Source organism: Puntigrus tetrazona, chromosome 3 (assembly GCF_018831695.1).
Source record: "Puntigrus tetrazona isolate hp1 chromosome 3, ASM1883169v1, whole genome shotgun sequence".
NCBI lineage: Eukaryota > Metazoa > Chordata > Actinopteri > Cypriniformes > Cyprinidae > Puntigrus > Puntigrus tetrazona.
In genome coordinates, this window is record NC_056701.1 from 21,316,212 (window position 1) to 21,329,575 (window position 13,364).

The 13,364-nt window shown below is 39.6% G+C and overlaps 1 protein-coding gene and 1 pseudogene across 1 annotated transcript; one reads left to right on the plus strand and one right to left on the minus strand.

Annotated features, from left to right (window-relative positions):
• The window catches only part of LOC122337841, a 131,022-nt pseudogene that overhangs the window by 20,533 nt on the left and 97,125 nt on the right, over nt 1–13,364 (minus strand).
• On the plus strand, nt 62–13,345 carry LOC122341346 (protein FAM171A2-like). The gene is given in 9 exon segments (XM_043234696.1): nt 62–157; nt 281–291; nt 992–1,086; nt 6,614–6,772; nt 6,924–7,103; nt 9,655–9,768; nt 9,990–10,116; nt 10,401–10,675; nt 10,678–13,345. Coding segments are annotated over 9 exon segments (2,316 nt in total). The 3' UTR covers nt 11,937–13,345.

The window sequence follows — 13,364 nt, forward strand, 5'->3', positions numbered from 1 at the left end:
TGGAAAACATGAGGTGTGGGTAGGCAGGGGGGACATTTCAATGTGCCATAGCAGATGGGAAATGGACACAGAGGATTTCTGCTCTCAGCTTGCAACGGTCTTCTGGAACGCTGCCAGCATATGTCCTCCTGGCCATAGAGGAGCACTGGAGAGTGAGGTACATTTAGATGTTGTTGGTGCTGTGGATTTAGTGCAAGAAAATGTACAACTAAAAAAGATTTATGTGAAAGAAATTTAGTTAATGCTCGTAACTCTCAATAAACAATATTGTCCAAAACAGAGATCCACAAGGTTAAAAGGAGATGATGTTCTGGTGATGTTTGACTGTTATTAAAGACTTGTTTTAAGCAAGATCACAGGTTTCTCGCGTGCTGAATCATGTCTCATACCTGTTAGCAGCTACATCTGATTAACTACTGTATATTACCTACAAAGGAAAAAAAACTAAAGCCTTGAATTCTCCAGGGTCAAGGATCCCTGAAAATGAAAGAGGCTGGACGGTTTACTGATCTAAATGGACAAGGAAGAACAATAGCATACAAATGATGCTATGCCATTTTGACAGTGATGAGCTCTGTTAGCCCTCTGAGGCAAACCAGGATGAAAATGTAAACTTTTGTCATCCTAAAAAATAGCACTGTAGTGGAGGGCAGTAGATCGGTGCAAGAATTTCAAATAATGGGCTTCAATATGGTGGTTACAGCCCAGATCTGATCGACTGAAAAACATACATTTTTGAAAAGGGAAAAATATAAAATGTGCAGAGTTAAGGTACTCCTGTGCCAGGGTTGGGAACCACTGCTGTAAGCCGACAAATAAGAAGATAAATGGAAAGTTCAAAAGAACAGCATTTATTTATATTAAATGTTTATAATATTATAAATGTGTTTACTGTCTATTAATACTATTAAACGCATCCCTGTGAATAAAAAATGATTTATTTTTAATATTTAATGCCTTTGTTTTTGTTTCTCTCTCACTTGTGTTTCAGTGTATGCCTCCATAGTAAGCCTGTACTTGCTTCCCAGAGACCAGCCACTCTCCTGCTGTATGACGATGTGGTGCAGCTACTGTTGGGTTCTCCAGGTGAGTTCTTTTCTGTTTTAAGGACAAGTCACCCATTAGAGTTCTGTCAGCATTTGTGAACCTGGACCACAAAACCAATAATAAGTAGCAAGTGAATATTTGTAGCAATAGTAGTTTTTTCCCTTTTCTTTTGTGCCACAAATCAAAGGTAATAAATAAAGGTCAAGTTCCATTAAGATATTTACGTTATTCTGTGGAAAATACAAGAAGAGATTTTTTTTTTCAGTGGATGCCAGAGTTCTGCAAAATTTCTGTTGTGATTCACAGAAGGTTTAGAACAACATAAGGTTGTGTAAATGATAAATGTTCCTTTAACCGTAGCCTTAAATAGTCTCAACTCTTACCGCTCCTAATCTTTTTTATTTATAGTGCTATGAAAAGGGGAAAGGGAATTACCGGGGAGAGAAAGGGATCAGAACATCACAGTCTGAGCTCATACCTACGATACCCATATAAGTACCACAATGTTTGAGTAGGTTTCACTGACGCTTTATGTCTATCTTTAATACGGGCTTACTGATACTCTGTGGAGGCTCGGCCAAGCTGTGTTCCACATGGTTAGCTTGGAATCTGAGATCTGAATGCAGCTTTATTGATTCACACACATCCTGCGGTGGTTACATGTGCAGATGTGTGAAACTGCTGAGTTGGTCGTTTAATAATCAGGATAACGCCATAGTCGTATCTCGAGCTGCCAATAAGCAGACGCAATATAACTGAGACTGGATGCAGTGCCTTCTAGCTGTTTCACCACGTTGCATGCGCAATAAATGTCATTAAGAGTGTTTAATAGAGAGTGTTATGGCTCAAATTATGGTTGTGGGAAAGTGACTTTTATTTGAATGCTTTCTGGGTGGGAAGTGATTTTACCTGATGGACTATTAAGTATGATGTAATGTGCATCATGCAAACTTGACTGTTAAAGCCCTGCATACCCTCGCTCTTTTCTGTGAGTGTAGGCATCCTGACGCAGCTCTTTCTGCATGATCCTTATCAATTTAATGAGCTTAATCTCTCCGCATGCAGCGGTGTGTGTGTGGATCCCTGATTGCTCAGTGATTATAGTTACATGCAATAAAATGATGTGTCCTCACAATCCCACTTCTGCCGCCAAGCCAACAGCTTGCTCTTTGTTCCCCTCTACACATTTAGTAAGAGGCTCTCGCTCTAGAATGCCATCAGTGTCTCCAAGCTGTTCCTGAGATAAATGGGCAACTTGTTGGGCCCAGCACAGCAAAAGGCCCCTGACTGATTTAGACATTTTAATAAGGATGTAAAGTCCTTGAGTAATTGTACATTACTGTACCAGGCTTGAGTAATGCTGAAACTGAATACATGAAAATTGCGAGTGAAAAGTGGCTTTATTTATTCCTTTAAATCTTTTCATCTAATTTTAAACGTTAGAGACGATAAATTAAATTGTATGGAACTGTTTCTCGGAAAGGGATAAGATTAAGCCAGGACTGGGCCTTTGTTAAATTAGGACATTTAAGTAGTTTTTACAAATTTGAAGTTTGTCTATAAACAACTATATTGAAAAGTCACACAACTCTGAAACTGTTTCTGTTGTATTTATATAATATTACACAATTTAATAATATTTGTAATTTATTTTTAATTTAGTTTTATTTATTTGGTCTAAAATTTATGTTTTCTTTCAGCTTAATTTCATAGACTAAAAACTAAATATGAGTATTTTTAATAGTAACTTAAATCAGTCTCGGTAATTGCAGTATACTGGTTTAATATCTGATGATTAGTGCTGAGAAATTTTAAATCTAACATTGCTTTACAATTTTTAAGCATCAAGGCTACAGCTATGTTTCTAAAGCTAGGAAATATTATTCTACAGTTTTAAATACTAGAAATACTATTTTTAAATATTACTCTTACTAGAGCAGAAGTTTAAGTATAACATTGCAGATAAAGTTTTTTTATATATTTTTGGAATAGATTATGTTTTGTTGATAGACATGAAATGATCTATATTAATATATGAAATTAGATAAATAGGTATGTTTGTGCATCCATTGGTTTAGGTTATTGCACCATCCACCCTCAGAGTGCAAAATGATGCTTACTGAAAGAAGTAGAGGGATATCAAGACTCACACTAGCACATTTTTTTTCATGCCTCAAAACCCATTACCATGGCAACTTTGGCAGAGGCAGTAGAATGTGCATTTTGTAACAGGAGGGGTTATTATTAAAGTGTTGCATTTCTGTCTGTTTCGTGGGAGGAACGTGTCATGTAAAACCTGATCTAAGATCTGCTAGTCTATCATTGAGGTTTGCTGCTGACCACTTTTATAAAGATCTTGTTGAAGTCTCCTCTATCGAGAGAACTCATGTACAATACAAAAGTGCCTTAATCCAACTTCAGAGTGTTTGTTTGCAGAGTCGAGTTATGGTTTTCGGGAGCGCATTTTGTGAGTCAAGCGAATGTACAGACAGAAACAGCCTAAACTCTGAGCCAAAGCGTGGGAGGATTTTTGTGTTCACAGCATGCCAGCCTGAAAAGAAGTCACTCTATTGATTTGGGCTTCAGGGTTTGTTTAGAAGCATGCAAATATAAATGCAGAAAGCGAATGTTTGAAAAAGCATTGTTGTGTGTCATTGCTGTGCTTTGTGTAACTGAACAGCAATTTTTGATACACTTGTCAATATTTACTATAGCTACAACCATTTTACAAAACCAAAAGAACAATTTATTATGTTAGCCCTATCTCTAGTTAAATCTACCTTAAAACTATGCATAAATCAGTCATCCAACATCCTCTCTTTTTCCATTCTCTGGCCAAGAGGGGCATTATGTCTTCCTCTCCCAACAGAGCTCAAGCACATCTGTAACTGAGAGCATGTGCAGTGAAGAGAGAGATGAGAAACGGCTCCCTTGACTAGAAAGAGGCAGGGTGAAAGAGGAGGGAAGTGTTTTCCTGCGAATAAACTGGTGGGAATCAAGGGAGTGTGAGTTGAATGTAAATCTCCTGAGACCTGCTTGCACGAACAGCTTCCAGGCACAGGGCCTATTGAGATACAGATAGCTATTGAGTCATTCTTACTGCTGCAAATCAAACCATTGACAAAATGGCAGTCTGCAGGTGATCTTCATTGAAAATTGACATCATTCAGATGTTGGTAATTACTGTGACTTAATGTGGTTTTCCAGTGTGACTGCTACATGCTCAGAAAGTGCACCAATCATTTTGATAGATAGCTAATCTCCAGTACCGGATAAAGGTTACATAAGAAGTGCCTGTTTGGATGAACTGACTGCTGCCATATGGGGTGGGAGGTGTGACCAAAATCTAATTTTATAGGAGTCTTTTATTACAATATTGGTCACAGTAATAATATGTATCAAAAATATACATGCAGACAGTTAAAATTATATTAACAACTGTGTGACAAAATCTATTAAAATCTAGTGAGAATGAGATACTTGCAAATGTATATAAAATGTATAATATAATATAATATGATAATAATATAATAAAGATTAACTAGCCTGAGGTAAAATGTAATATTGTGTAACAGTTATCTTACTTAAATTATTTAGCAGACACATTCACAAAAATGTATCATTCATCTAATTAATAAATCTCATTGATATTAATAATTATTTGTAAACAGATTCATTTAACTCTAACCCCAAGCTGACCATTCCCACAATTGAATGTATCTATATCAGAGTGGATAACAGGCACTCAGCATTAACTGATTGTCTTCCTCGGACTGCTTGACCTCAAGGTCAGCAATACTAATCTACAGCATTCAACAGCCCTCTGTACAAAAGGCCCACTGATACTACTAACATCTATGGCTTTGTCATGAAAATGGTGATAAATTGGCTGGTGCCTATGAGGGAAGTGCACTTTAGTGATTTTTTTTCATGAGTGGTCTCTTTGGTGAGCTGACTCCCTCAGGGATTTTCATTTTCTCAATCTAGCTCTCTGTCTGACTTTAGAATGATATGTGTCAGTGAACACTCCCCTTTGAACCAGAAAGGTTTGGGGCTTTGCTTAACTAATATTGGCGATGTTGGTAGCATTTCAAAGTAGGCCATGTAGCCCAACTAAAAGAGAATAAAGGAAAGTTTGGGGATAAGAAATGTAATATTTAATTGTTATGTTAAATTGTAGTCTGTAAATTTTAAGGTGATGTGTTTTTATACGCAGTTATATTTATGCTATTCATGAAGCCAGTTGACATTTGTGATGTTTATCACTGAGCATCTCTCTGATAGAAGGCGGCCCCTTTGGCGCGCCAACCACATGATTCTGCACATGAAGGGGATTCTCTATGCAATTCAAAATGCCCAAGCTCCTTATGAGGCTTGCCAGTTGGCGAAGCACCAGTCCCAACTAGACTGTTCCGTTCTTTTACTGCATAATCATAGTTTTCAGTGTCAGGTTTACAGGGGATCATCCATCTGCAGCCCAATCCTTGTGCAATCCTAGAGGAATTGCAAGCTCTGTTGGCTGTGACACTGTTGCAGCCCTACTTGTCATCATGTAAGATGCAAATCACTGCTAGTGCCACCGTATGCAATTAGGCTAAGAGCCAGAAACTTAAAGATATTAGTCAGTGAGTAGGCTATCACATTAGCCTGGCTTTTTATAGCCCTAATTGAATCTCATGCTTGTCTTAAATGCTGGTATTTATGTTTGTTTCTGTTGCTCAAAAGGAGGTTAGGCAAATGGTATCTGTTTTAATTTTAGAGATTCCTGTGGATGATTTGGAATGTATTAGTTTATCCTCCCATCAGGAACTGGATATGGCAAGTAAATAAATGAATAACTGGCATACAGGAGGGAGTGTCACAGCCTGCCTGCTTTCATTGGTCCCCAAGCACTGCCACGTTATCCTGGATGTCTGGGCTGATCAGTGACCAGCTAACCCAGCACTAATCGGAGCAGACAGCCTACAGTGAGAGATACACGCTTATATTTTTAGGCCTTCTTACTCTCTTATTCCTATTTGCCTCTCGCAAGCCAAGTGGAGGAGGGGAAGGGATTACTGCAGTGTGGATTCTGAGCTCTGTATTCTACTTGTAAAATTTTTAAAACTTACCTTACCTTCATTCTGGAAAACTAGGAATCTGGAGATATTTTTAGCAGTTTCTTAGAATTATTAGCCCTGCCTCACATATTTCAGATAAAATTCTCTCTCTGTCGGCAAGAGAAGAGAGTAAAGCAGCTACAGCAGAGAAAGACTGAATCACCCTAATGCTCATTATAGAAACATTGGTTAAAGGAAGTGGTTGTTGACAGAATCCTATAAAACTGCATTCACAAGTTAAACACATGGAAACAACAAACCCCAGGGTAGCTCATTATTAGGTTTGCAAAGCAATTGCTGGTTCTTGTTCATAACAACAGTCATACAGGACAGACATTGTAGTCCAATTTGGGAAATAGTTATGACTTCATTCTTTGTCATAAACCATAAATTCCTTACAACTGATTTATCCATATTCACTGTACCTGTAAATTTTTAAAGTCTTTTTATAAATCCCTGTTTCCTAGGATCCCGGAGACAGCCGTGGGTACAGCTACAGAGAAGAGCCATTCGTCCACCCCTAAACACCTCCCAAATCACCCTCTCTGCAATGCTCACCTCTTCCCGCAGTCAGTATGAGCTTGGGGGCTTTCCTTACCCCCTTGCCTTGGAGAACAACTCGACAGGTAAGTTTATCTGAACACCTTTAATGGAGTTACTCATGAATCTAACATTACTATTTCCCCCGTCTTATTAATCATCCATCATTTCATAAAATACTGCACTAAAAGAGACCCCATATAGGTTAATCCATTTTTGCTATTTCTGATTATTAAGGATCCAACAGTAGCTGGATGGAGCTAACTGCTCTAGCTGCAATGTGTGCTCAGCTCACTGGGCCCAACGGCACTGAGGTCCAAGTATCAGAACCCATCCACATCTCCATCCCCCTTCCTTCTGATTCACCTCTCAAGACTGCCACCAGTGTCCCAGTATGGAGGTTCGAAGACAGGACAGGTAAACAGCTTTTAACAAAATGTTGGGTAAACCTAAATAACAGTACACAAATAGAGGTTGGTCACAAACACCCATTTGGATGACTGTTGACTGTTTTATTCAGACTTTTACTGATCCAGATTCTAAAGCAGCCCAGTACCATATACAGTCAGTCAGGGGTGTCCAATCCTTAAGTGTACAAGAAGCAGAGCGAAGGCCAGAGAGAAGGTGGAAAAAAATATAGAAATTTCTAACTGAGAGAATCTAGCTGAGAGCCATTCAAGCAGGTTCAAATAAAGTGACAGCAGGTGAAGAGAGTGTGCAGTGCAAATCAAAGAAAGCTGTTAGGTCTTCTCACATTGAAGAGATAATGGCCTGCCAATTCATAAAGCAAAAATCATCTCCAGACATTGTCCCTGTCATGACATAGCTCCCAAAACAGGATGTGATTTAGTGCCTGGCAAGCTTTACAGAATTCCCTAGATCCTTCATGATGCCAGCTTAATAAACAGAACAGCTCTGGTGGAAAAATCAATAGAACTAAAAGAGGGTATCGGCACACTTTCTGGCTTTACATTCAAGTCTTATTTTTCCATGGATTACTCTTTATATAGTTGCACGTCATTGCAGGTTATCAAGTACATCTCTGTACTTTTTTGCAACTCTTCAACCCAATGTCTGGGCTTCTTGTTAGGATCTCTCCTAAAGTGTGGTTAAAGAATCATTTAGCCTCTCTTAGCTCCAAAGAGAAATCTCAAATGATTTTAACCTAAGCAGCTTAGTCTGTAGCAACCTAATCCCAACTCCCCTTTTTACCCACCCATTGCAGTATTGGTCAGGGAATGTAAACAGACTCGCTGGTTTGCTACTGTAAAATTTTCTGACAGATGGCCATTAAAGAAGTTGTTGTGTACTGTTTGTTTTATTAAACAGTATCCTATTTTTGAAGCGTTTGATTTGATATATTTTGTCAGTGTATTGCCCCCTACAGGACTTTCTGTTTGATATAGTTCAGATATTGATACAAATATAGTATTTTGCAATTCAATATGTAAGTCATAGGATATCACTTTAATCCTAATTATTATGTATATTTTGATTTCTACAAACAAACCCAATTCTGATTATATAATTTGCACAGTCCTCTTTTAAACTAAGAGAGACATTTATTAGAATAATTTTGACACAAGTAATAAGGCAAGCAAGAGCTTGTTTTAGAGCCAAAGCAAGAAGGTTTTTGAGGATATTATAGCTTAATACTTGAAGCTGCTCAAACAGTGTCTACCAGTTACCGGGATTATACGTCTATCTAGATAGAGAATGCTGGATAGCTTTAGAGAAAGAAAACCCTGAATATTCAGAGTGTGTGGGTTGTCAGAGGGAACTGTGTTTCACAGAATAGTCAGCTCGGGAAAACAGGGGCCTGTATTCCTGAGTGGAGGTTGACCATGTGATAGATGCACATGGATGAAAACTACAAAAGTCTGTATTGTCTCTGACTTTGCTCTGTAGACTGTAGAAACATGAATGTGGAGATAGCTGTGCTGTGAGAATGCAGCCGCTAAGAGTCCTGAGTCACTCTCTGAGTCTTTACTAACACAGCATAAATATATATGATGTCACCGACTACTCAGTCCCAGCCGTCTGTTTTATCTAAAAAAAAGGGTGGGGCCTGAATACCCCACTGTGTTCAGATTATGAAAACATTCATTGTGTCACAGAAATTTGCCATGTGGCTACTAAGACCCTGTTTGCTTTGGAGACAGATCACAGACAGAACAGCCCATACAGAGACAGCCGATGCTTATACACATGGTACTAGGAGGGGTTTACTATATTGGGAAAGCCCCCTGCTTTGGAGAGCAGGTCTCCCTGCTGAGCTGAACATATAGCACCTTCTAGTGTGCGTAATTACACATTACATGCAGCTGCCTGGGTTGGTCTTGTGCAGTTTTGTGCTGTAGGTAGCTGGTACTTATGATTCTACTGTGGAGCTTAAGGTGTACAAAGCTGCAAACTATGCAATTCTAAATTGCAGTATTTAAAAAGGTAATATAAAAAAACATCAGATTCTAGTAAAAACAGTTTAGTGTTATTTGGGATTTTATATACAGTAAAATACTATTTATTTATAGTAACAAGTTCATTTTGTATGCTCCAGTTTGTGTAGTCCAGCACAGAGAGAGCATTTCATCTTTAGTGGAGGGAGACATTTGAAATCGTATTTGTCAGAGTTCACCCTGTCAGAACATATTAACTCTCTGTGCTCTTTTGTTTGGCCTTAGGGCTTGATTCAAAATTTGTGCCCCTTACTGTCCTGCTTTGGTGCACCATATTACATTATCTGTGTGATATTGAATATTGAATGGTAACCTAGACTGATCCTAGACCTAAAATTACATTTTAATGAAGAAAAGCTATTGAATGTGTGATTTGGCACAGTTTGGGTCTAATCTGTCCCTGGCGCACTGCCCATTCACATTTAATTGAGCTTTTTCTGTAAGCTGAAGCAAGAATTCATTGCATTTATCACTGTCTGCTCATTTTGTAATAAAGTCCTGGTTTGCTGCAGGTCTGTGGGTCAGAAGTGGTGCTGGATACATTAAAAAAGAAGGCACTCAGATGACATGGAGTTTTGTGGCTCCAAATTTAGGATACTGGCTTGCAGCATTTCCCTCAACCTCAGGTGAGACTAGCGGTTGAAGTTTTTACATTTTTTATCATCAATAACCATTAAATTACACAGAATGGTTTCAGAATCAAAATAATTTAAAATGTTGTTTATTATCTATATTAATCTTGCAATAACATCACTTACTTAATTTTAATCTGCCTGGTTTATTTGGTTTATTTTTAATGCTTAAGAGATGGGTAGATAAAACAAAAATACTTATTTCTGTCTTAAAGGAGCAGGCCTGAACACCTCTGGACTAAGGGACATCACTACCTATCACACTATTTTCCTGCTAGCGATTCTGGGTGCCATGGCCCTGCTAGTGCTTATTCTGCTGTGTTTGTTGCTGTACTACTGCAGGTATCATTGCCCTGTGTGTGCCTGAAAAAGTGATTATTAGCTTATCCTTGTAGGCTTGGCCTTAGCAAGTTGTAAAACCCATGTCATGGCAAGACTTTTGTATAGGCAAGCACATGAGCTAAAGATCACTTCCATGAGCTAAATGAGCAATACAATAAACTATATTTGAATTTGTTGTTATTTTAGCGAAACTGTAGTAGTTATGTCAACAAGTAGAAAATGTTTTCTTTAACTTTATATGTAAATTTGGCATATATATCTAACAAAAGATATTTTTATTTCAGGAGGCGGTGTCTAAAACCTAGGCAGCATCGCCGTAAAATGTACCTTTCATCCACTCTGGAAAGCTCAAAGAGAGACCAGGGGACATCCACTTCCCACTTAAATCTCATCAGTGGTGGACACATGGAAACAGCTTCCTCAGCTGCCGAGCATGACGGCATAAAATCTGACCTTTCCTCCAACCGTGATCTTCACAGCTCTAGAGAGGACTTTTTCAGGCATGGCCTCAACCAGAGACAGCGGAACTCCAGGATGAGCGTAGACACAAAGCGAGGAGAGTGCTTCCTTTAAAGACCACTCGCTCTTCAAACACAGGAACCCGTGACCCGCTCCTGCAGGATGACTATAGCAAAGGTTACAGCTCTGCGGAGGACTCTGATGAACGTAGATATCATCAACACAATGCTAAAGACAACCAGGGCTATTCATCAGACCCACCGTCTCCACCTCCACTTTTGCCACCATTTACTGGCCACTATAAGGATCACAGTCGGGATAGCAAGCCCCCAGAGTATTATGCATCAGCAGGGGATCACCTCAGTCGACCCAGTTCCGTTAACACCCAGCCTGGCCAGCTGATCTTCTGTCACTCCATGGAGCAGATGAAGGAGAGCATGTACCATAGCATGGTGCCCACGTTGGTCATCCCTGCTCATTATATGCATATGTCCTCTGACCTATCAGCTGTGGAACAGGCAATGGAAAGGCAGCAACAACTGCAGCATGATATGGAGGGCATCCAGGTTAGCATGACGCTGCCACGGCAACAAACTCAGCACCAAAAGCAACAACAGCAGCAGCAGGCCAGACAAGAAAATGAAGAGGAAGAGTCTAGCCAGAAAGCAGAGGGACCTTCAGAGGAGAACTGGGGATCTGAACAGTCCACTGCCCCAGTTCGTATTCCTGTCCTTTTCAATGACTCCACCATTGCGCAAATGAATGGAGAGCTGCAAGCAATGACAGAGAAGAAGCTTCTGGAGCTTGGAGTAAAGCCACACCCTCGTGCCTGGTTCGTTTCCCTTGACGGCCGTTCAAACTCTCTTGTTAGACACTCCTACATTGAGCTAAGCAATGAAGCCCTGCGTGCACCCGTGGGCCCCAGCAGTCTAGCACAGGACCACCGTTCTGAAGCACTCCCCATGAATTCAGCGAGATCTACTCACCGGAAAGTGAAAGAGGAGGGCAAAGCGAAGGAGGGAGGTGAAAGAAAAGCTCATGGAAAAATTTATTCCAAGCTTCCGGTTATCGAAACACCAGACTCGAGCAGCGAGAGCCATTCAGCCATCTACTCACCTGAGGAGAACTCCACGGCGCCACTGCTTGATGAGACCTCTGAATCCAGAGGAGGGACATTCCCTCGTAAAGGTCGCAGTCGGGACAACAGCACCCGAAGTAGTGCCAGCGAGGTCCACAGAGACTCTGTCACCAGTCCTGATGACGACAATGAAGCCGACGACAAGGATGATGATGGAGAGAATAAGAAGAGCCCCTGGCAAAAGCGTGAAGAGAGGCCCCTCATGGTGTTTAACGTCAAGTAACTCACATGCTGTCCAGGACTGGTTATGGCACCATCTTGGCTATACTTTAGATCAGTGGTCTCAAAATCAATTCCTTGAGGGCCAGAGCTCTGCCGAGTTTAGCTCCAACTTACACCTGCTTGGATGTTTCTAATGTTCCTGAAGACCTTGATTAGCTGGGACAGGTGTGTTTGATTATGGCTGGAGCTAAACTGTACAGAGCTGTGATCCTCCAGGAACTGAATTTGAGACCAATGCCTTAGACGCTTACTAGTGATGAAGATGCAGCGCTGGAAAATAGTCAGATGACAATAGCACAATAAGCACAATAAGAGACATGGCACTTACCTGAGTGATACACATCTGTTCCAACCATTAAGACTAGGTACCAAGAATTAGTGCTGAATTCCGCTTGTAAAGAAGCATCTAAAGTCCTCACACCCTTTTAGATGGCCTTCAGATGGTTTAAAGATCTGTTGTAGTTCTGACAGCAGTTCATGAGGCCATAACTTTGAATCTGCACTCTTCTCAAGCAGTTTTCTCGCTTTCCTAAAGTGATACCCATTTTTGTAAGAATGACCATGAGCCATTTTAAACGGTAGACTTTGGGAAGCAATCCATAAGCCTTAAAGAGCTTTTCCTTTTAAAAGAAATATAAATGAAAATGAACATTAATGTGATATAGGTGAAAAAGAGAGCTTGAAAGATTTTATCGGTCTAGAATGACTTTTATTATAGTGGTTTACTCAAATGTTTAATTTGTTTATATTACTATATAGAGCTGAAACATTAAGATGTGTGGGAATCTTACATTTCACAAACGGAAGTGAAATATTTGCTGAATAAATTTATGTGTTTACTCCAATGTGACTTATCAAATCCTAGTGGTTGACACATAATGACACTGTATTTTGTACTGTTGGTAAAAGTTCCCCTTTTGTACTTATCTAAAACCAGTGTTGCCGTTTTTAAGTATGTTTTAAGGAGACTGTTTGGATTAGGAAAGCTGCTCTTAGATATGAATAAAAGGTTCTGCTTATATGCTCTACAGAACTCGTTTTGTACTCTGAATAAGCCTTTCCTGTTGGGTCAGTGCAGCAATAGGAATTGTGTTTTGAGGGACTTACCTTGGACACCTGTGATAATGTTTTCGCACTAATCTTTGCTGCAGTGCATCAGAACTTTAAATCAGAAACACTGCGACTCTGCTCTGTTAACTGTGGAAGTACAATTTTGAACCTTTTTCTTTTATGGACTTTTTGTGTGTGATTGAAGACAGATTGTGCTTGAAATGGATGTGCATGGATGAATTTACACAAAAATGTTGTACCAAGTATTTTTTAAAAACAAGTATTGCTTGATTAAGCACTCTTACTAAACTCTGTGAACCACTTATTTGTAAATAACACCTTAGTAAATTTACACTCTCACTTCAGTCTTATGCATTTT